The 21,414-nt window shown below is 37.4% G+C and overlaps 1 protein-coding gene across 5 annotated transcripts in view; it reads right to left on the bottom strand.

The window, feature by feature from the left end:
• The window catches only part of BTAF1 (B-TFIID TATA-box binding protein associated factor 1), a 111,140-nt gene that overhangs the window by 42,286 nt on the left and 47,440 nt on the right, over window positions 1-21,414 (bottom strand). For all 5 annotated transcript variants that reach the window (XR_010412517.1, XR_010412518.1, XM_045878414.2 and 2 more), the window contains 6 exons: window positions 13,843-13,947; window positions 12,011-12,160; window positions 11,572-11,714; window positions 11,166-11,340; window positions 9,496-9,699; window positions 291-717 (listed from right to left, as the gene is read on the bottom strand). Coding sequence is in view for 3 of the 5 variants with exons in the window: in XM_045878414.2 (XP_045734370.1) it covers window positions 291-717; window positions 9,496-9,699; window positions 11,166-11,340; window positions 11,572-11,714; window positions 12,011-12,160; window positions 13,843-13,947 (1,204 nt within the window). In the remaining 2 variants the exon portion in view is untranslated. The remainder of the gene's footprint in view (window positions 1-290; window positions 718-9,495; window positions 9,700-11,165; window positions 11,341-11,571; window positions 11,715-12,010; window positions 12,161-13,842; window positions 13,948-21,414) is intronic.

Here is a 21,414-nt window from a genome sequence, read left to right as displayed (position 1 = left end):
AACATTTGATACAATTAAGTCTTCTAGCCCCATAAACAGTAAAACTTTAAAATGATCTGGAAAGAGAGGGAAGGGTTAACACCTGTTTCATAGATTTCAGTCATCTTATATGAAATATCAGGTCTTTTATGAATAGTTTGAGTTTAGAGGGTTGTTATTTGATTACCAATATATGCAAAATGGGAAAAGCTCTAACATAAACTGGATTTGTGTTTAAATGATGCCTATAGTAAATGAAAACAAATTTAAATGATTAATTCTCTACCCCAAATGTAGGTTTAGATATATACCTTTAGAATTGTCCTGGCCGCTTTGTGTTGGTACTGGACATGTGACACAAGGAGTTAGATAAGGGTCCACACAAAGTGAGCTACAGAGGTTTTTAATAATTTTTGAATTGGGGCAGGGTGTCCTTGTTGTACACTGCTGAAGTAGTTTTGCTATGCACTGAGCTGCATAGTTTTGCACTAGTGTATTCTCTTCTTTTTTAATAGTCTCCATTAATGGCTTTATGATAGGATTTAATTTCTCTGGAAGCTGCTGCAAACTCACAACTGCACATGCAGCAAAAGTATGCACTCTCAACTGCAGCACTTGCCACTCCTGGTTGGTCTCTGTAACTGTCATGTGGACCTGCTGTCGTTTACTATCTAACTGCTGTAACACTTGAGGATTTAAATCGAAAGATGATGTGACTTCATTAAAAACAGTAGTGACCTATTAAAAAAGAGAAATTAAAAATCATTAATGACATCAATCAAACAGTCCATAAACTAAAGGGCAACAGCAAGCTTTGTTTCAATTTTAAGTTTCACAGTATCTAGTATTATTTTAGTATTCAGTAAACTAAATAGATATCTAAAACGTCCCAGTTTTAAACTTTAATCTGACTTAACATTAGCACTGTATTCTTTAAGATAGTCTTCATGCAACACCATCACAATAGCACTGACTACACTGCCTATGCTATGTCATATACCTGAAACTAATGTAACACTGGTGTGTCAACTACACACACACACACACACAGTCTACCGAGATGAACAAAATTACCTATCCCTTAAATATATCTAATAAGTTTAAGAGAAAATTACATGGAATGCCAACATAGTAGTTTGGTGAAATGAGAAACCTATCAGCAAATATAAACTAACTTAAGGGTTACCAAATCTCACAAACCTCCTTTCAGGGAAAAATATTCTTCCCAATTTAAAAACTTTTGGGGCAGCTATTGCTAAGTGGCTAAGTGTTACTAACTGAATTATTTTCATTCTTTCTTTGACCTCCCTTCTCGCAAAAATGCCCAGGGGTTGGGAGGGGGAGCATAAAAAAGGGAAAGAAACTGGGGCAATAGTCATGAATATTTTACTTACCAAGAACCGCCTAAAGCTATAACCCTCTGACATCAGACAACTTTACAAGCCACATTAAATGACTGTTTAATACATCTTTAACAATTTTGAGATATAATTTACATATATAATACACACACTTAAAGTGTACAATTCAATGATTTTTATTCTATTCACAGAGTTGTACAACCATCACAATTTTAGAACATTTTCATCATCCCCTATATAAAATTCATACCTATTAGCAATCATTCATTTCTTTCCAGCCCTATGCAACCACTTACATATTTTTCTATCTTTATAGATTTGCCTATTCTGGACATTTCATATGAATGGACTAATACAGTATGTAATCTCCTGTGACTGGTTTCTTTCATTTAGCATGCTTTCAAGGTTCATCAGTGTTGTAGTGATGAATGTGGTATTTCTTCTTTTCATAGTGTTTAAGATTTTATTTATTTATTTCTCAGAACAAGAGCGAGAGCGAGTAAATGAGCGCGCGCGAGAGAGAGCACAAGCAGGAGGAACGGCAAGCAGAGGGAAAAGTAGGCTCCCTGCTGAACAAGGAGCCTGATATGGGACCCAACCCCAGAACCCTGGGATCATGACCTGAGGTGAAGGCAGACGCTTAACTGACTGAGCCATCCAGGTGTACCAAATGTGGTACTTCTTTCCCTTTTCTTGCCAAATATCCCACACTATATGGATATAACCACATTGTATTTATCCATTCATTATTTAAAGATCATTTCCACCCTTTAGTTACTATACTGAATAATGATTCTGTGAAGATTTATGTACAAGTTTTTGTGTGAGCATGTTTTTTTAATTACCATCTAGAGATTGTGTGATGGCTTACATAACAAAAATAGTCTTCTTGTTTGACAGGTAACTGTAATCATTTAGAGGCTCTACAAATAGATCCAGTCTGATGAATATTAGAGAAGCCTGTTACATTGAAGAATCTTTTTTTTTTTCCCTTAAATGCAGAACCTAAATTTTTCAGACTTACAAATAATTCTATTATGGACAAGACTGATAATACTGGCCTCTTATTATGAAAAACAAAACAGGCACACTTAATTAAGATCTCCTTTTATAAACTGAGCTGTATCTACTTGACCTTGTCCATTTGCTCACTACAAAGAAACACAATCACATACCAGCTCATACTTTCCACTTCATTTTATTTATTTGAGTTCTGCATAAGATTTATCAGAAACAGGATTTCACTGCTAAAAGTTTGTCCTAAATATACTATGCTTCTGTCAATTTTCAATGATTCTAAGCTAAGGAAAAGCTTTCCAATCACCCCAAATTCATTAATTCGTTCACTCATTCAACAAGAATCTACTGAAAAATACTAAAAGATGAGTAAGACAATGTCTTCATACACTCAAAAAATGTAGAGAAAGATACAGAAGTAAACAAGACAATGTAACATATAACCGAGATAAGTGCAAGTTACTGTGGGACACATGGGTTGCTTAACTCTTCTCAGGGGATAAGATTAGTGGAGGCTGCCAGATGAAGTTAACACTTGTGATTTTTATTTTTCTTGAAGATTTTATTTATTCGAAGGACAGAGTGCGCATGTGTGAGCAGGGGGAGGGGCAGAGGGAGAGGGAAAGTAGCTCTAGCAAACTCTGTGCTGAGCACGGAGCTGGGCAGGGGGCTTGATCTCACGACCCTGAGATCATGGCCTGAGCCAAAACCAAGAGTTGGATGCTCAACCAAGTGAGCCACTGAGGCGTCCCTTGTAATGGGGATCTTAAAGAATGGGTTAAGTCTGGAGTTGTAAGGACATCTTGGCAAATAAAGTGAGGTGGTGAGTGGAAAGTGAGGCATTCTCCAGGGAACTGAGAACAGCTGATCATGGCCTGAGTATAGGGTGCAGATGGAGGAACGTTAAGAGATGAAACTGGGATAAACACAGAGGGTTGAGGGCAGGCAATTCCTGACAAAAGAAACAGGAGCTCACACTCAGAAGTGAGAATGAGTGAGGCAGAGGAAGTGAGTGAGCATGGTACACTTCTGCAAGGAAAGAAGCTAACTACCCTGAAGGGGAGGAAGTTCGAGAAATAATGAAAAGAAAAGAGATGAGGAATTTAGAGAAGGTGTGAAAAGAAAGAAAGGAAAAAACTAAAATCAAGGAAAACAAAAATAATGTTTTTAAGCAGGGGAGGGATGCCTTCAGAGTGGAACTAAAGGGCTTTAAAAGTCTGGCACAACATGGGAGATGAAATGGACCAGAGACCACCTGCAGCATTAGAGATGAGTCAGGACCTAGTCATAAAGTACTAAGGCCCTTGACGAGGTTGTAGCAATGAAAACCGAGAAAAGATAAACGTATGAGGCTTTCTGAAAGGAAATGGTAGCAAGATTTACAACTGTAAAAGGCAAACTGAAAAAGGCATTTTACTGTTAAAAAAAAATTCCAGTTTTGGTTGTGTTAAGCTGAAGTGACAATGAGCTATCCAACTAAAAATCCCTAATAGAAGAACTTCAAGAGATCAAGAGAAGAAAGCATGGCACAAGGATAAGAACTAAATTGTGAGAATGGTGACAAAGAAAGATCTTAGGGAAATGTTTATATTTGGCAGGTAAGAGAAAAATAGGGAGTCAATGGAAAGATCAATGAAATAGCTGCTCTAAGCCAAGAATAAGACTAACCTTTTAAAATTGCCCTAAATAAATAAATAAATAAATATTAAAAAATTGCCCTTGCTGGGTTGGGGAGGTGGATGAAATAGGTGATGGGGATTAAGGAGTGTACTTGTTATGATGAACACTGGGTGATGCACAGAATTGCTGAATCACTATATTGTAAACCTGAAACTAATATAACACTGTATGTTAACTGGAATTAAAATAAAAACTTTTTTTTTTAAGTGAGCCAAGACTAGTATTTTTATTTGCCAGTACTTTTAGGTCGGATATAATTTAGAAAGAATGATTTGCACATAATTTACAGAGATCAAAAGTGTAAAATTTGTTGATACACCCATGTAACTACCACTCCCATCAAAATACAGAACATTTTAATTCCCTAGAAAGTTTTGCCCCTTTTTCATCAACCCCTCCCCCGACCTGCTTAAGAACCAACCAGTTTTCCTATTTCTATCTCTATAGGTTGATTTTGCCTTTTAGAACATCATATAAATGGAATCTTACAGTATGTACTTTTGTATGCAGGCATAAAATAAAAACCTTAAAGTAAAATAAACAGCCCTTCCCTCAATACTTTCTTCCTGAGATTCTGATGTACTAGGTCAAAACCACTTAATTAAGTCCATGAAACAGAACAGTAGTTTCACTGAAGAGTAAGAGGTTTGAATAAGAAAGGCCTGAAGAAGGGGTCATTTGATAGCTTTACTTTTATTTAAAGATTTTATTATTTTTTTTATTTTAAAGAGAGAGAGAGCGTGTGGACGTGCGAGTGGGGGGGGAGGGGGCAGAGGGAGAGGGAGAAGCAAAGTCCATACTGAGCACAGAGCCCGAAGTGGGGCTGAATCCCACAACCCCAAGATCATGACCTTAGCTGAAATCAAGAGTTGGACACCTAACCAACTGAGACACCCAGGTGCCCCTGATAGCTTTAAAAGGAAAACGTTTCCATAGAAAAGCAAAAAAACAAAACAAAACAAAACAAACACCCCAAAAAACCCACCAGACCAAGTGGGACTATATCCATTATTGAGAAATAATGAGAGATGAGGAATTTAGAGGTGTGAACAGAAAGAAAGGAAAAAAACTAAAATCAAGGAAAACAAAAATAATGTTTTTAAGCAGGGGAGGGATGCCTTCAGAGTGGAACTAAAGGGCTTTACAAATCCTTTGCCCCTACACACGCACGCTTGCGCGCTCTCTCTCTGCACTGGATGGTTCAGTTAAATGTCTGCCTTTGGCTCAGGTCATGATCCTAGGGTCCTGGGATGGAGCCTTGGCAGCCTCAGCTGGGAGTCTGCTTCTCCCTCTCCCTCTGCCCCTCTCCCCACCTCAGTCTCAAATAAATAAAATCTTTTAAGGGGGGGAGGGGCGCCTGGGTGGCTCAGTCGTTAAGTGTCTGCCTTAGGCTCAGGTCATGATCCCAGGGTCCTGAGACAGAGCCCGGCATCAGGCTCCCTGCTCTGTGGGAGGCCTGCTTCTCCCTCCCCCCCCCCCCCCCCGCTTGCGTTCCCTCTCTCGCTGTGTCTCTCTCTGTCAAATGAATAAAAATCTTTAAAATAAATAAATAAATAAATAAATAAAAAGGGCGGGGGGGGGGGAGGCCGGGGTGGCTCAGTCAGTTAATTGTCTGCCTTCGGCTGGAGTCATGATCCCAGGGTCCTGGGATCGAGCCCCATGTCAGGCTCCCTGCTCATCGGGGAGTCTGCTTTTCCCTCTCCCTCTGCCCCTCCCCCTGCTCCTTCTTTCTCTCTCTCTCTCTCTCGCTCACTCTCAAATAAATAAATAAAATCTTTAAAAAATAAATTAAAAAAAACTAAAAACCTTCTTCACAGGAAGAAAACCACCAACAAAATAAAAGGGAAGCCTACTGAATGGGAGAAGATATTTGCAAATCATATATTTGATAAGGAATTAATATGAAAAATACATAAAGAACTCATATAACTCAACAACAAAACAAAAACAATCTGATTAAAAAATGGGCAGATGATCTGAATAACTTTTCCAGAGAAGACATACAGATGGCCAATAGGTATACGAAAAGATGCTCTATAATCACACTCACATCAGGGAAATGCAAATAAAACCACAATGAGATAACATTTCACCACCTACCGGAATGGCTTATCAAGAAGACAAGAAATTACAAGTGTTGTCAAGGATGTGGAAAAAAGGGAACCCTTGTGCACTGTTAGTGGGAACGTAAATTGGGGCAGCCATTATGGAAAACAGTATGGAGGTTCCTCAAAAAACTAAAAATAGAACTACCATATTACCCAGCAGTGCCACTTCTGGATATTTATCTGAAGAAAATGAAAACACTAACTTGAAAAGATATATGCACCCCTCTGTTCACTACAGCATCATTCACAACAGCCAAGATACAGAAACAATCTAAGTGTTCATGGATGGATGAATGAGTAAGGAAGATGCAGTATATATCCACAATGGAATACTACCTTAGCCATAAAAGAGAATGAAATCTTCCATCTGTGACAACATGGATAGGCCTTGAGGGCATTCTGCCAAGTGAAATACATCAGAGAAAGACAAATACCTTATGATTTCACTTACATGTGTAATCTAAAAAACACATGAACAAATAAAGCTAATAGATACAGAGAGTAGAATGGTAGCTGCCCAGAGGGGAGGGAGGTTTGGAGGAGGAGAGCAAAATGGGTGAAGGAGGTCAAGAGGTACAAACTTCCATTATAAAATAAATAAGTTATGGGAATGTAATGTACAGCATGATGACTATAGTCAATAATATTACCATATTTGGAAGTTGCTAAGACAGTAAACCTTGGAAGTTTTCATCGTAAGAAAAATAAAATTAAAAAAAAAATTCCTTCCGTAGGGAGGGAAGACAGAGTGAAGGTTGAGATTTCATTCCAAGAAGGCAAAAAAAAAAAAAAAAAAAAAGAGAGAGAGAGAGAGAAGAAAGGGGGAAATGGATAAATTATAGAACGGAAAAAATCAGAAAAACAACTTTATAAACAACTTTAAAAAAAAGCAATTTTAGCTTTTTCTCACAGGTAAGAACAAAAAAATTTCAACTTTTAATTTTCTAATTAGAAAAGGGGATAAGAAATGAAGACTGCTCTTTCACAGGAACCAACACAAGTGAAGTGATTCAGTTTCTGATCCTGTAACTCAAAGGAAGAACTCATTTACACCGAAGTTCAAAAACCTACTAAGTACAAAGCTACAGTAATCAAGACATTGGGGATGGCATGAGAGACAAATAGATTGAACAAATAGAGTACAGATACAGATCTACACTTAAAATTCAACAAATTTTTGACAAAGGTGCCAAAGCAATCCAATGGGGAATGGAAAATCTTTTCAATAAATGACACTAGAAAAAATGGTTATCTTTATGAAAAACAATTCAATTTGTACTTCACACTATAAACATTAATTCAGTATGGATGACAAATCTAAACATAAAAGCTAGAACTGCAAAGTTTAGGAGAAAAATGTAGGTCAAAGAAAACAATAACCATAAAAAAACATAATTGATAAATTAAATTTCATCAAAATTAAAAATATCTGCTCATCTAAATAAAGACACTTAAGAAAATGAAAAGGAAAGCCACACACTGGGAGAAAGTATTCAGAAAGCATCTATCTTACAAAGGATTGGTATTCCAGGATACATTTAAAAAAAAAAAAAAATGGGTGAGCCTGGGTGGCTCAGTTGGTTAAGTGTCCAACTCGTAGGTTAAGTGTCCAACTCAGGTTGTCATCTCAGGGTTGTGAGATCAAGCCCAGTGTCGGGCTCCGTGCTCAGCATGGAGTCTGCTTAAGATTCTCTCTCCCTCTCCTTTTACCCTTCCTGGCTCGCGTTCTCGCTCTCTCTCTCAAATAAATAAATTAAAAAAAAAAAATTCCTACTACTCAATAATGAAAAGACAACCTAATCAAAAATAAACAAAAAATCTGAACAGACATTTCAGAAAGGAAGATCTACAAATGGCCAGTAAGACATAAAAAAAGTGTCAAACATATTAGTCATCAAGGAAACACAAAGTAAAACCACACCAAATGTTGGTGATGATGCGAAACAACCAGAACTCACACATATTGTTGGTTAGAAGGTAAAATGATATAGCCACTTTGGGAAAAGGTCTGCAATTTTTTATAAAACTAAATAAACATCTACCCTATGATCCAGCAATTCTACTCATACATACTTATCTAAGAGAAATGAAAATATAGGTCTACAAAAAGAGTTGTATAACAATGTTTATAGCAGCTCTGTTCATAATAGCCAAACACCTGGAACAGCCCAAGTGTTCATCAAAAGAGCTTAACTGTGGTGTATACAATGGAATAAAACTAATCAATAAAAACAATGAATCACTGATAACATGGATAAATTTTAAAAAACATCATGCTGAAAAAAAAAATCTTATACCAAACAGCACAGAGTGTATGATTCCAATTATATGAAATTCTAGAATCAGCAAAAGTAATCTATGGTGGAGGAAAAATCAGAACAATGGTTACTTGAGGGCAGGGATAGGCAGGGATTGATTGTGAAGTGGTGATGGTGTATCTGCAACCTGATACGGGTTTGGGTTTCATAGGTATATCCATCTGTTAAAATTCATCAAATAGTTTACATTTGTGTACTTCCTAGTAAATAAATTTAACCTCACAATAGAGCAAAAAACAAATACTGAATTTTAGTTAATGATATATATACATGCTGAAGTGTACTGATTTCTGCAACTTAGAAATGCATCAAAAAAATAAGATGAACTGATGGCTGGATAAGTAGATAGCTGCATATATATGTGATAAAGCAAATTTAGTAAAATGTTAACTATGCAATCTAGTTGGCGAGTATATGAATGTTCACTGTGTAATTCTCTTCTTACCTTTTCTTTATGTTTGAATATTTTCATTGTAAGTTGAGAGAGGGGATGAGAAATACTCAGCAACTTATATAGAAGCAGTTTTTTCTATACTCTGACAGTTTTCGTGTTTTTGTTTTGTTTTGTTTTTATTTGAGAGAGAGAGCCCACGTAAAAGCAGAGGGTGGACAGATGAGGAGGGAGAGGGAAAGAATCTCAAGCAGACTACATGCTGAGTGCAGAGCCTGATGCAGGGCTGACCTCAGGACCCTGAGATCATGACCTGAGCCGAAACCAAGAGTCGGAACCTTCAGTGACTGAGCCACTTAGGTGCCCCTCTACTCCGCCAGTTTTAAGCAAAACTGAGAAATGACCAAAAAATGGAACAGCTTTCTCTGATAAAGGTATACTGGTTTGTAAAATTCATTCCCCTCCTCTAAGTTCAAAAAAAGTCAATAGAATGAAGTAACTTCTATAGGGTATGGGTGGCAGGCTATCAGGCCATGGACAGATTCAACAAATTAGTGTTTTTGTGGTAAACATCACATGACAAATTTCTAAACTTTATTTCATGCTCAATCTAAAATTAAGTAAGTCACTTCTTTACTCACCAGGTCATTAGCTTGATCTATTGTAAAAACACTGTTGTTTACTCTATTACCAACTTCAATATGTGCATCAGCTAATGATGAAATAAGCTGTTTACACTCATTCTGCATTCGCGTGAATGGAACGGCAATTTCATCATAATACAAATGTTCTGAAAGGATATCAAGTAAACGTGGCTGCACAGCTAGGGTAACAGCTTTACACTCCTAAAATATAACAGACAAAAAATATTCAGGGCAAATATATAAACATAATTCTAGAGATATATACATCTTCACTTGCAAACTACAAAGTTCTAAATTCCTATTCATTTTGAATCTATGTTCTGTTACCTCCCAGAACAACATCGTTAGTTGCACAGAGAAAAGGTATCACACAAACTACTCTAAAATTTTAATATGAATGACTTCAGAACATGCACATGGAACTACAATTCCATTAAATTTTGCAACTAATTACTCTTACTTTACTCTGAATTTATACAAAGTTTACATACATATAGCACAGATTTAAAAATATATAACTGTAAAAAGAAATCAGTCAGAAAAGAACACTTAGCATGCACTAAAAATGTTATTTGAAAACTCATTATTAGATTTCTTAACAGTTGAACCCATAGCTTCACATGCCATACTGTAGAAATGGATATATAATTTAAAGGCTACTTACCTGCCCCCAAATTTAACTAACCCTTCCCACTCTCTCTGGTTGTTGCCTGCCCCAACCAGAGGGGGAATGGCCTCAGTGGTGAGCCATGAGGGGATCTGGGTGATCAGCCTGGGCTTCACAGAGTAAGTCCAGAGAAGCTCTGTGAGGGTCCAGAAACCGAACTGTCAACACTTGCTGCTGAGTCTGAGAGGCACAAAAACACAGCATCACTGCCTCTCCAGCACACCGAGTCCTGCCTAAAAACAGATGAGCCTTGCTTCTTTCCAGAGGCAAAGCTGGGGTCTCAGTTGCAACAGAGCATGGCTCAGTTACTTTTAGACATAGCTTATAGCTTTGACAAACTGCTAAGAGGCAGTAACAAGAAACTCTCACAGCAAGTGCAGACAGTTAAATTTCTAGAATTCCAGTTAATGGAATAAACAAAGCCAGCAGGAAGTTTCTTTGATTTACAGAAGTCAGTCTTACACAAAATCACACATTTTATTAGAAGTTAAAGGTTAAAGGGGCTGCAGGGAATGGCTTATTTGAAAACATGAAGATCTTCATTTAAATGTGGAGGTTTTATTCTTCCTGTGACCCAAAATTCTGCCCTTGCTACTACTCATACAAATGGATCTCTATTACTCAAAGCCTCTCATCTTTTATAGTTTTCAGGAACATCTGAGATATAAAGGAATGAATGACCAACAGTTTCTGGATGGCTTCCACACATAGGAGGGACATTTCTTAACAGATTGTAGTACCAAGAGCAAACATTAAATATGGTCATAGCTAGTAGTCTCAGGTACCAGACTAGGGGTCCTAAGAAAAAATTCTAAGGTTAAAAGCAAATGGAAGAGGAACAATGTTTCACATTATATAATTTAGAATACTTTTCTAGAACTGTTGAGTTTTTATATAGAGAAAATTTTTTTGTTTGTAAAATATAATGAAAATAATCCTAACAGCTAATGGAAATTGGTTTACTTAATTTGTCTTCATTACTTTTTGGGCAAAATCTTACCTTTTGTAAAGCAGCCCATTCACAGATTACCAAAGCAACGCTAATTCTCTGTAAGGCAGATTTGGAGTTCAAATGGAAGAGCAGTAACTGGCCAAGGGATTCAGCTGGCTTAATTTCTTGGGTTACCACATTTACACCTGGATCACAAATACAGCAACAAAGCGCTCCTAACAATCTATGAGGGAGAAAAAAGAAGTTCCCCTTATTGAAGCTATAACTTTTCCCAGCAAAGACATAACTTCTATTTTATCTTTATAGAAAGATATAAATCTTATTGACAACTTCAAGAAAATGAAAAAGACTTTCTTACACTTTTTCTTACTCTGTAACTAGTGTGCTGGAGGAAGTACTGACAAACACATTAGAATATTCTGGTTAAAAGGCTTCTGAATTTTTGTATACTCACTTGGCTGCCATCATTCTGGCCCTCATAACCACAAAATCCCTAGTGGAGGGGTCTTCCATGATGGTGTCTGCTCCTGCAATGTATTCCTGAAGGACTTCTTTTGTTTGGCTTTGGCCTTGGCGTATCTTACCACCTGTTTTTTCCTAGAGGGAAAGAGGGGAAAAAATAATATTAAGTAAAAATCAATCATTAAAATTTAATAGGGAATTCTCCTCTGTACACAAAAATACTTTCATTTGTTCTCCCAATAAAAAACAGTTTTCACAAAATTTTAATGGATAAAAATTATGCATTTGCAAAGTTCCTCATAAAATAATTTCTCCATACATTAAATTAATTAAATCACACTTAATTAAAAAAAAAACAATACAAATTTCTTACATGGTTACCGTATTAATAGAGCTGAACATACAAATACATTATGTCCCTCTGCACTTACCTTGGCTCTAGCTTTTACTTCTAGCAACATATTTAAATCAATAGGTAAATGAGAAGGCTGCATCATTAAGCAAAGCCAAGCACCCATCCATGGACAAGCAGCTGCTACCACATACTGAACTGAAGCTTTGCACAACAGTTCCATCCAAACCTACAGAGTAAAAGAGAAACATGAAAAGTGAAATTTTCCTAGTGAGGGCTAATAAAACCTAATACTTATTTTTAGGGATACTGAATTTAAAAAAAAAAAAAAAAGCAGGAAATAGCAAGCACAGAGATGAATTTTATTTTTTTTTATTTTAAAGATTTTATTTATTTATTTAATTGACAGAGAGAGAGAGACAGCGTGAGGGGGAACACAAGTAGGGGGAGTGGGAGAGGGAGAAGCAGGCCTCCCGCCGAGCAGGGAGCCCGATGCGGGGCTCCATCCCAGGACCCCAGGATCATGACCTGAGCCAAAGGCAGTCGCTTAACCAACTGAGCCACCCAGGCGCCCTAAGAGATGAATTTTAAAAGTCAATATAAAGGCTTATTTTTAAATACTGCTTGATAGGTTTGTATACTACAGAATACAAAAGAAAGTTTTAAAGAGAGGAACAGAAAGAATTTCCTTCAATATTTTGTGAAAATCATTTAAAATATAAGATACCCATAACAATAAAAGTTGTCAAAATTTCAGTCATTGAAATCCTTTGCATATATCATAAAGCTTGATACTAATGCAGCCCTATATACAACACACACACTTCAGGAGCACCTGGGTGGCTCAGTCAGTTAAGCATCTGCCTTCGGGCGCCTGGGTGGCTCAGTTGGTTAAGCGTCTGCCTTCAGCTCAGGTCATGATCCCGGAGTCCCAGAATCAAGTCCCGCATCAGGCTTCCCGCTCAGCGGGGAGTGTGCTTCTCCCTCTGACCCTCTCCCCTCTTATGCTCTCTCTCGTGCTCTCTCAAATAAATAAAATCTTTAAAAAAAAAAAAAAAAAGCATCTGCCTTCGGCTCAGCTCATGATCTCGGGGTCCTGGGATCGAGCCTTGCATCGGGCTCCCTGCTCAGCAGGGAGGCTGCTTCTCCCTCTCCCTCTGCCCCACCGACTCATATGCGCTCTCTCCCAAATAAAATCTTTTTAAAAAACCACACGCACAGACTTCAAGATATAACAGCTCCTGGTAGATATCCTCTGCTAAAGTTAGAGATGGTAATATCCTAGTATAAATTAAGAACAATTTAAGTCTTAATTCATGATCTTACTCAATAAGGTACCTTTCTTGATGCCTAACATTAAATATAACTAAAAACATATAGCAATAACACCACTGTTAATACAAGGCTGTTAACAATGAGCTGCTTCAGAGGCAATAATTCAAGACTGAATTACAACAGTACCATTTCCCTCAATAAATATTATTAATTATATCAAATGGTTCTTCTTTAAAGATTTTAACACATATGACTGACCAATCTTGCTAAGTAAGGGAAAAAAATATAAATCTAAACCACAACAATCAGACTCTATATATTACCAATGAATCCCAAAAGATACTTCACAGAATCAATAACCATATGGATAAACAGCAAAATAAGTGATAAAGACGTCTTTTCTTCATTTTATTTTCTGTATCGAGGCTATCAGAAAGTGCCTAAAACACTTGCCTAGCAGACTTAACTATTATACTCCATAAGAAGCCTATTTCCTTGTCACATAGATCACACTTTTCAAATGTGTTGATTTCCAATTTCTTAAAATGTCCGACCAACAACAGTACAGCAATTATGAAAATTTAAAAATTTTCCCAAGTTACCAGGGAAAAGAATACAGATATATTCACTGTGTACCTTGTGAATGAGGTCCAGAATTTCCTGGCTGCTTTCTAAAACACAAAACTGGAAAATGTGCCGCAGCATATCAGGCAGGATAGGTATAAGCCAAGATGAAGAGTTCTGAAAACAAAAACAGCATCAAATCTATAGTATAGAATTTTTAGGTGTTAGCTTATTTGAAGAGCTACAAGTCAAATAATACAAGTGTTATCATGAACAGATGGTATGGCTTTATCAAAAAGGTTCGACTGGGTGACAAATTTTTACAAGATTTTGGAGCAACAGTATCATATTTGTTATTCCAATGGTTTGGAAAAATTAAGTATCATGAGACTAGTATTTTTAAAATGCAGATTCTCTAGTAGCATAGCATAAAGTCTGCTTAGTAGAAAATACAAGATAAGGCTGGGAAAACATCTGAAGGCCAAATTCACTTCACCTGAACAATTGTGCAAGCATCTCCTTTTCGATATGATTGCAAAAAATAATATGGCTTTAGCTCAATATTATCTTATAAAAATTGCAAGGTATAATCTGGCCCATCCAGGGCCAATCTGTCTCTTGTAGATCTGAAAGTTGCCCCACTTATTTTCGCTAATTTTGCACCTGTCTTCCAGGAGGCAATGATATAGGCCGAAAATCTAGTACTGTTGCTTTGTATTTATAGATTTATTTAATTAGATTGGTGGGGAAACGGGTACAGTGAAGAGCATATTATTATTTTTCAGTCCTTTAGAGATTATCCTCCTTCAAATTCCTCTCTCCAGAACTTTTTTAAAGTAGTTAGTAGACTTTTAGTATGCTACTAACTAGGACTCTACTTATCAAAAATATCCCCCCGAATCTTAGGGAATATCTACAAAGTGTTGATGACCATTAGCATTAGTCCAGCACAGTGTAAACTAAAATTCCTACCACAGTCTGTTTACTTCACCAAGTTTAAATTAACTATCATCAGGAACATTATTACTCAAGTTATAAGTAATTCAAGCTTTACAAGGGCTTTTGAAAAAAATGTTTTGGTCTGTGTTAAATAATTAACAGAGTAATTATTACCACTTCATGTTAGTGCTAAACGTAGTCCCCAACATTTTTTTAATGAGCATCAAGTGGGGGTGGGGAGACGACATTTCTGGGAATTACTGAGGAAAATGACTAATGGTTATGGAGTGTGACACAGATGGGGTAGTTTCTTCCCAGTTGCTCTATTAAGATTGATGTTCCTTGCTGTGTTCTGCCTTCCTGGAACTCAGAGTAAAGAGAGTTGATGACAAATGGAAAGACGACTACCAGACCATTCACTGTACCAGACAATCAAGGTGAAACTTCTAGCCATCTATACTCCCTCACACTCTACCCTCCAGCCAATTTCCTTTCACTTCCTCTTTAGTGCCATCATGCTCTTTCTTGCTTCCAGAGTTTCACATGCTGTTCCTTCCTGACCCTGTTCTTCACCTGCTTAAATTCTACTCATCCTTCAGATCTCAGCTTTAGCTTCACTTTCAGTGGGCAGGGTACCTTCTCTGACCTTCACTCACTTCACTAGCTAGGATCAAACAGCATCATCTACTTCCCCTACCACATACTTACCTCGTTATGTTATTAGAGCTTGTCCAGTTGTCTGTGTTTCTCCTGTCTTGTTTAGTTTCCTGTTTTAAGCTCTACAGAAGGGCAGAGACCTTGTCTCTTACCGATCAGTATCTAAAGAATTGTAAGCACATAGTAGGCACTAAAATATTTGTTGAATTCTTATAGGAAATGGTCCCATGTCACAGAGAATAATTAGGAATATGTGAAATTTCTTGCAATTGTAGTTGGTATTAAAACCCTAATTTGCAAAACTGACAGGGTAAGCTCTTACCAGCACCCTTTTGCTATGCCCCTTCTTTTATCTTCCCACAACATGGTCAGATGTACAAAAAAAGCAGCAGTCTGATCATCACTCCCATGAACATCTGATTCCTGCCTGTAGGCAAATTCATCATTTCTTATCACCATATCAAATGATTTGGGGTTGCAGGGGAGGAGATTTGGAAAGAAGCTACAACAAAGCGATGAATCACACTGAGTCCTCTCATTAATTTGGCCTGAAATCCTATTTTGGCCCATTGCCAAAAGAAACACACACACACGCACACACACACACAAATGAACCAAACTATATTTTTACATAATCTATAATGCCCTGTTCTATTCATCTGTCCAATCAATATTTACTGAAAGTCAGCTAAATATTTAACCTCTGCTCTTGCCTTTTAATACCTTTGTAAAATCTGGCCAATACCTAATTATGATAATGTTCTCTAATGCCAGTCTTAGTTAAATGTATTCTTTTGGTCTTCCTTTCCCTTTCTACATATGCATATGAGAAATTTCTTACATCCTAGGTCCTCGGATTCCAACTCAATCTCATATATATATATCTTCATGCTAAATTTAAGTTTCATGCTAAAGCTTGCCTTTCAAACAAGTCAATGCTGTACGTAACTGAAATTTTGGAATGACTCATAAAGTGGCTGTGATGCAAGTGGAACGGAAAAGTTGACCCAGTCAGCAGAACAAAAGATTAACGTCCAATATATTTTTCTAGACTGAGGAGTCAAGTTCTAGCTATAACACTTACTGGTAACAATGCCAGTAAAGTAGTACACTGGCAGACATACAGACTCACAGATACGCTCTTATATGTATAAACACAGTCACAGGCTAAAGAGACAATACAGAAAGGAAAATCAAGTGGTAAAATTCACTTTGATTGCCAAACTGCCAGTTTAACAAAAAAAGTTACACCTTGATTTTATGTCCCTACCAAATGAAAACTAGTTTGGTTTGCTTAAAAGTTCTTATTTCATGTGCCCCAAGAAGCCAGGCTTGCCAATACTTTCACATGTTAACATCACAGATGCTATGGTGTATCACAGAGAAGTCTAATGGTAATAAGATTTCATAAATAACTGTATTAACTGTCTTTTTATTTAAGGATATTTTAGAGATGTACATGCCTGCATACATACTCATGATAGGATAAATTTTAAGATTAAGGACATTTTTGTTATAAAATCTTCAAAGCAAAACAAAAAAAATTAATGAAAATAATCAGAATACTTTCAAGGAAATAAAGGCATCAGTCTTTAAGGGGTATTGATGCACTGAGCTACAGCCAGGTTTAGCCTCAACATTGCAGTTACTGAGAGGAAAGGGTTGAGAAGTTAGAAAATGAAACCAGAATAGAAATGCTAGTAATCTAAAAATGAGTTCATTTTTTCACTTTGTACTTAAGATGACTTCATATACAAAAGTGAGAAACTAATTCAATAGACACTTAATCCATTTTGTCTCCATGTAAAATTTAAAACCTTTTGAAAGTCAGCCAGAATTGGATCTAAATCTGAGCCAAATCACTTACTATGAGTTGTGTAGGTACACGAACTTGGGGAAGTTTAATTTTTGGTCATCAGTTCCTTCATCTGCAACACAGGAATGGCAGCAGCCACCCATGTTACATGCTTACCAGGGTTCACAGCATAAAGTAAGCCCTCAATAATAACTTGGATTATTACTATAATTATCATTCTTACACCTCAGCATATAAATAAGAGTTCCAAACTGTTAGGAAAGAATTCCCAGAACTTGGGGCACCTGGGTGGCTCAGTCATTAAGCATCTGCCTTTGTCTCAGGTCATGATCCCAGGGTCCTGGGATCAAACCCCACATCAGGCTCCCTGCTCAGCATGAAGCCTGCTTCTCCCTCTCCCACTCCCCCTGCTTGTGTTCTCTCTTTTGCTGTGTCTTTCTCTGTCAAATAAATAAATAAAATCTTAAAAAAGAATCCCCAGAACTGGAAGTGCTAATTATTGTTCTTACTATCTGTACTATTATTTATATCTGTATAGCATTAACATTTTAAAGCACTTTTATGTACATTATCTTACTTAGCCCATGTACCTCTGAGAAAGACTGGGTGGAGATTATCACCAGAAGGGTTAAATAAACTTGACCAAGGTCATAAATTTAACAAATAGTAGGGCTGAGGTTAGAACCCAGATTCTTTATTTAGTTAAGCGATCTTTTCATTACACCACTAAAGAAACAATAGTAATAGAAAGCAGCTCAGAAAAAGTAAGGCAAGGGGCGCCTGGGTGGCTCAGATGGTTAAGCGGCTGCCTTTGGCTCATGTCATGATCCCAGGGTCCTGGGATGGAGCCCCACATCGGGCTCCCTGCTCGGCGGGAGGCCTGCTTCTCCCTCTCCCACTCCCCCTGCTTGTGTTCCTGCTCTCGCTATCTCTCTCTAATAAATTTAAAAAATCTTAAAAAAAAAAAAAAAAAAAGAAAAAGTAAGGCAAGTTAAAGTGAGAACAGATTTTTATCACCATAGGTCTATCATCTCTCATCCGAATTCTCTGGGGCCAAATGTGTTTTGAAATTCGGAATTATTCTAATTTTAGAATAATGAGGTTGTATGAGCTGCATGCTATGTAATATCCTCAAACAGGGTCTGAGGTAGCACCCAAATAAAGTATGTTAATATTTCTGAAGCAAAATTTGTGAATGGGCACATTTAGTAGAATAAAGACTTATGAACAGTCTCTCTTCAGAATGAGCAAGTTTTTACACCAAATGAGTAGTTTTGTAAGTTGATTCACCTTACAAAAAAATCTCTGGATTTCAAAACTGCAAATAAGAGACTGTGAACTTGTATTACAAGACAGTTTGCAGGTAGCTATGAAGCAATCAATAGTAACCATCAGGAGGGGTGCCTGGGTGGTTCAGTCGGTAAAGCATATGCCTTCAGCTCAGGTCATGATCTCAAGGTCCTGGGATTGACTGAGCCCCATGTCAAGTTCCCTGCTCAGGGTGGAGTCTGCTTCTCGCTCTGTCCCTACCCCCACTCTTGCACACACAGTCTCTCTCTCTCAAATAAATATAAAAAAAATCTTTAAAAATAATTTTAAAAACATGAGTAAACATCAGGAAAAGCTGTGGTGAAGAATACAATAACAGATACAACCCATCAGATATGGTTTACTCTGATATTTTCTCAGAAAGCAAATAATGTTGCTGAGATTCTAAGAGTAACAATAACCATTAAATGTTCACTTATTAATGACTTTAAAGAAACAAATCACAGTGAGTTGTAGAAATTGGAATTGTTTTGTGGCACCTGTTCCCTGAATAAAGGAAAGACAGAAAGAGGAAGAAAGGGAGATAATATTTTGGAAGGACAGTGGTTATGTGTAGGGGAGGGAATTATAGGGGGCAGGTGATGAGTCATGTGCCAAATACTCTCATCAAAGGAATCAAAAGGCATCCAAATAGGTAAAGAAGAAGTAAAACTTTCACTATTTGCAGATATAACATGATACTATATGGAGAAAACCCTAAGGACTCCACCAAAAACCTACTAGAACTGACAAATGAATTCAGTAGGGTCACAGGATACAAAATCAATATATAAAAATCTGCTGCATTTTGGGCGCCTGGGTGGCTCAGTTGGTTAAGCATCTGCCTTCGGCTCAGGTCATGATCCCCGGGTCCTGGGATCGAGTCCCACACATCGGGCTCCCTGCTCAGTGGGGAGTCTGCTTCTGCCTCTCCCTCTGCTACTTCCCCTGCTTGTGCTCTCTCTCTCAAATAAATAAATAAAACCTTTTATTTTATTTTTTTAAAGATTTTATTTATTTATTTCAGAGAGAGAGAATGAGAGAGAGCACATGAGAGGGGGGAGGGGCAGAGGGAGAAGCAGACTCCCTGCCGAGCAGGGAGCCCGATGCGGGACTCGATCCCGGGACTCCAGGATCATGACCTGAGCCGAAGGCAGTCATTTAACCAACTGAGCCACCCAGGCGCCCTATTTTTTAAATTTTATTTATTTATTTGACAGAGACATAGCGAGAGAGGGAACACAAGCAGGGGGAGTGGGAGAGGGAGAAGCAGGCTCCCCACCGAGCAAGGAGCCTGATGCGGGGCTCAATCCCAGGACCCTAGGATCATGACTTGAACCGAAGGCAGCCGCTTAACCGACTGAGCCACCCAGGCGTCCCTAAATAAATAAAATCTTAAAAAACAAAGAGAACAAGAAATCTGCTGCATTTCTATACAGCAATAATGAAGCAACAGAAAGAGAAATTAAGAAAACAATCTCATTTACAAATTGCACCAAAAATAATAAAATACCTAGGAATACAATTAACCAAGAAAGTGAACGACCTGTACTCTGAAAAACAAAACACTGATGAAAGAAATTGAAGATGACACAAACAAATGGAAAGACATTCCATGCTCATGGATTGGAAGACAAATATTGTTAAAATGTCCATACCACCCAAAACAATCTACAGATTTAATGCAATCCCTATCAAAAAAAACCAAAGCATTTTTCACAGAACTATTACAAACATTCCTAAAATTTGTATGGAACCACAAAAGACCCTGAACAGCCAAAGTTATCTTGAAAAAAGATGAACAAAACTGGAGGTATCACATTCCTAGATTTCAAGTTATAATACAAAGCTGTAGTAATCAAAACAGTATGGTGGTAGCACACAAACACACAGATCAATGAAATGAAATAGAGAGCCAGAAATAAACCCATGATTATATGGTCAATAAACTTTGATAAAGGAGGCAACAATATGCACTGGGAAAAAGACAGTCTCTTCAACAGATAATGGTGGGAAAACTAGACAGCTACAAGCAAAAAAATGAAACTGGACCACCTTCTTACACCATACGCAAAAATAAAACTCGAAAGATTAAGGACCTTTAAATGCAAGCCTGAAACCATAAAAATCCTAAAAGAGAGCATAGGCAGTAATTTCTCTGACATTGGCTGTAGCAACATTTTTTTAGGTATGTCTCCTCAGGCAAGGAAAACAAAAGCAAAAATAAACTACTGAAACTACACCAAAATAAAGAGCTTCTGCACAGCAAAGGAAACAATCAACAAAACTAAAAGGCAACCTACTGAATGGGAGAAGATACTTGCAAATGACATATCCAATAAAGGGTTAGTATCCAAAATATCTAAAGAAGTTAGAAAACTCAAAACACCAAAAATTCCCAAATAATCCAATTAAAAAATGGGCAGAAGACATGGAGACATGTCTCCAAAGAAGACATCCAAATGGCCAACACACACATGAAAAGATGCTCAACATCACTCATCATCAGGGAAATGCAAATCAAAACTACAGTGAAATATCACCTCACACTTGTCAGAATGGCTAAAATCAACAACACGAGAAGCAACAGGTGGTGACAAGGATGTGGAGAAAAAGGAATCCTTGTACACTGTCAGTGGGAATGCAAACTGATGCAGCCACTGTGGAAAACAGTATGGAGGTTTCTCAAAAAGTTAAAAATAGAACTACCAAATGATCCAGTAATTGCTCTACTGGGTATTTACCCAAAGAATATGAAAACATTAATTCAAAAAGATACATGCACCTCTAAGTTTATTGCAGCAATGTTTACAAGAGTCAAAATATGGAAGCAGCCCAGTGTCTATCCATAGATAAATGGATAAAGGAAATGTGGGGGGGTGGGTACATACACATGTACACACACACAGGCACACACGTGCACA

Source organism: Mirounga angustirostris, unplaced genomic scaffold (genome assembly GCF_029215605.1).
Source record: "Mirounga angustirostris isolate CCGP_5_RB_7025 unplaced genomic scaffold, mMirAng1.0.hap1 SCAF_6, whole genome shotgun sequence".
In the NCBI taxonomy this organism is placed as follows: Eukaryota; Metazoa; Chordata; class Mammalia; order Carnivora; family Phocidae; genus Mirounga; species Mirounga angustirostris.
The sequence above is the reverse complement of the archived record's forward strand: the minus strand, read 5'-3'. Positions and strand labels throughout refer to the sequence as shown.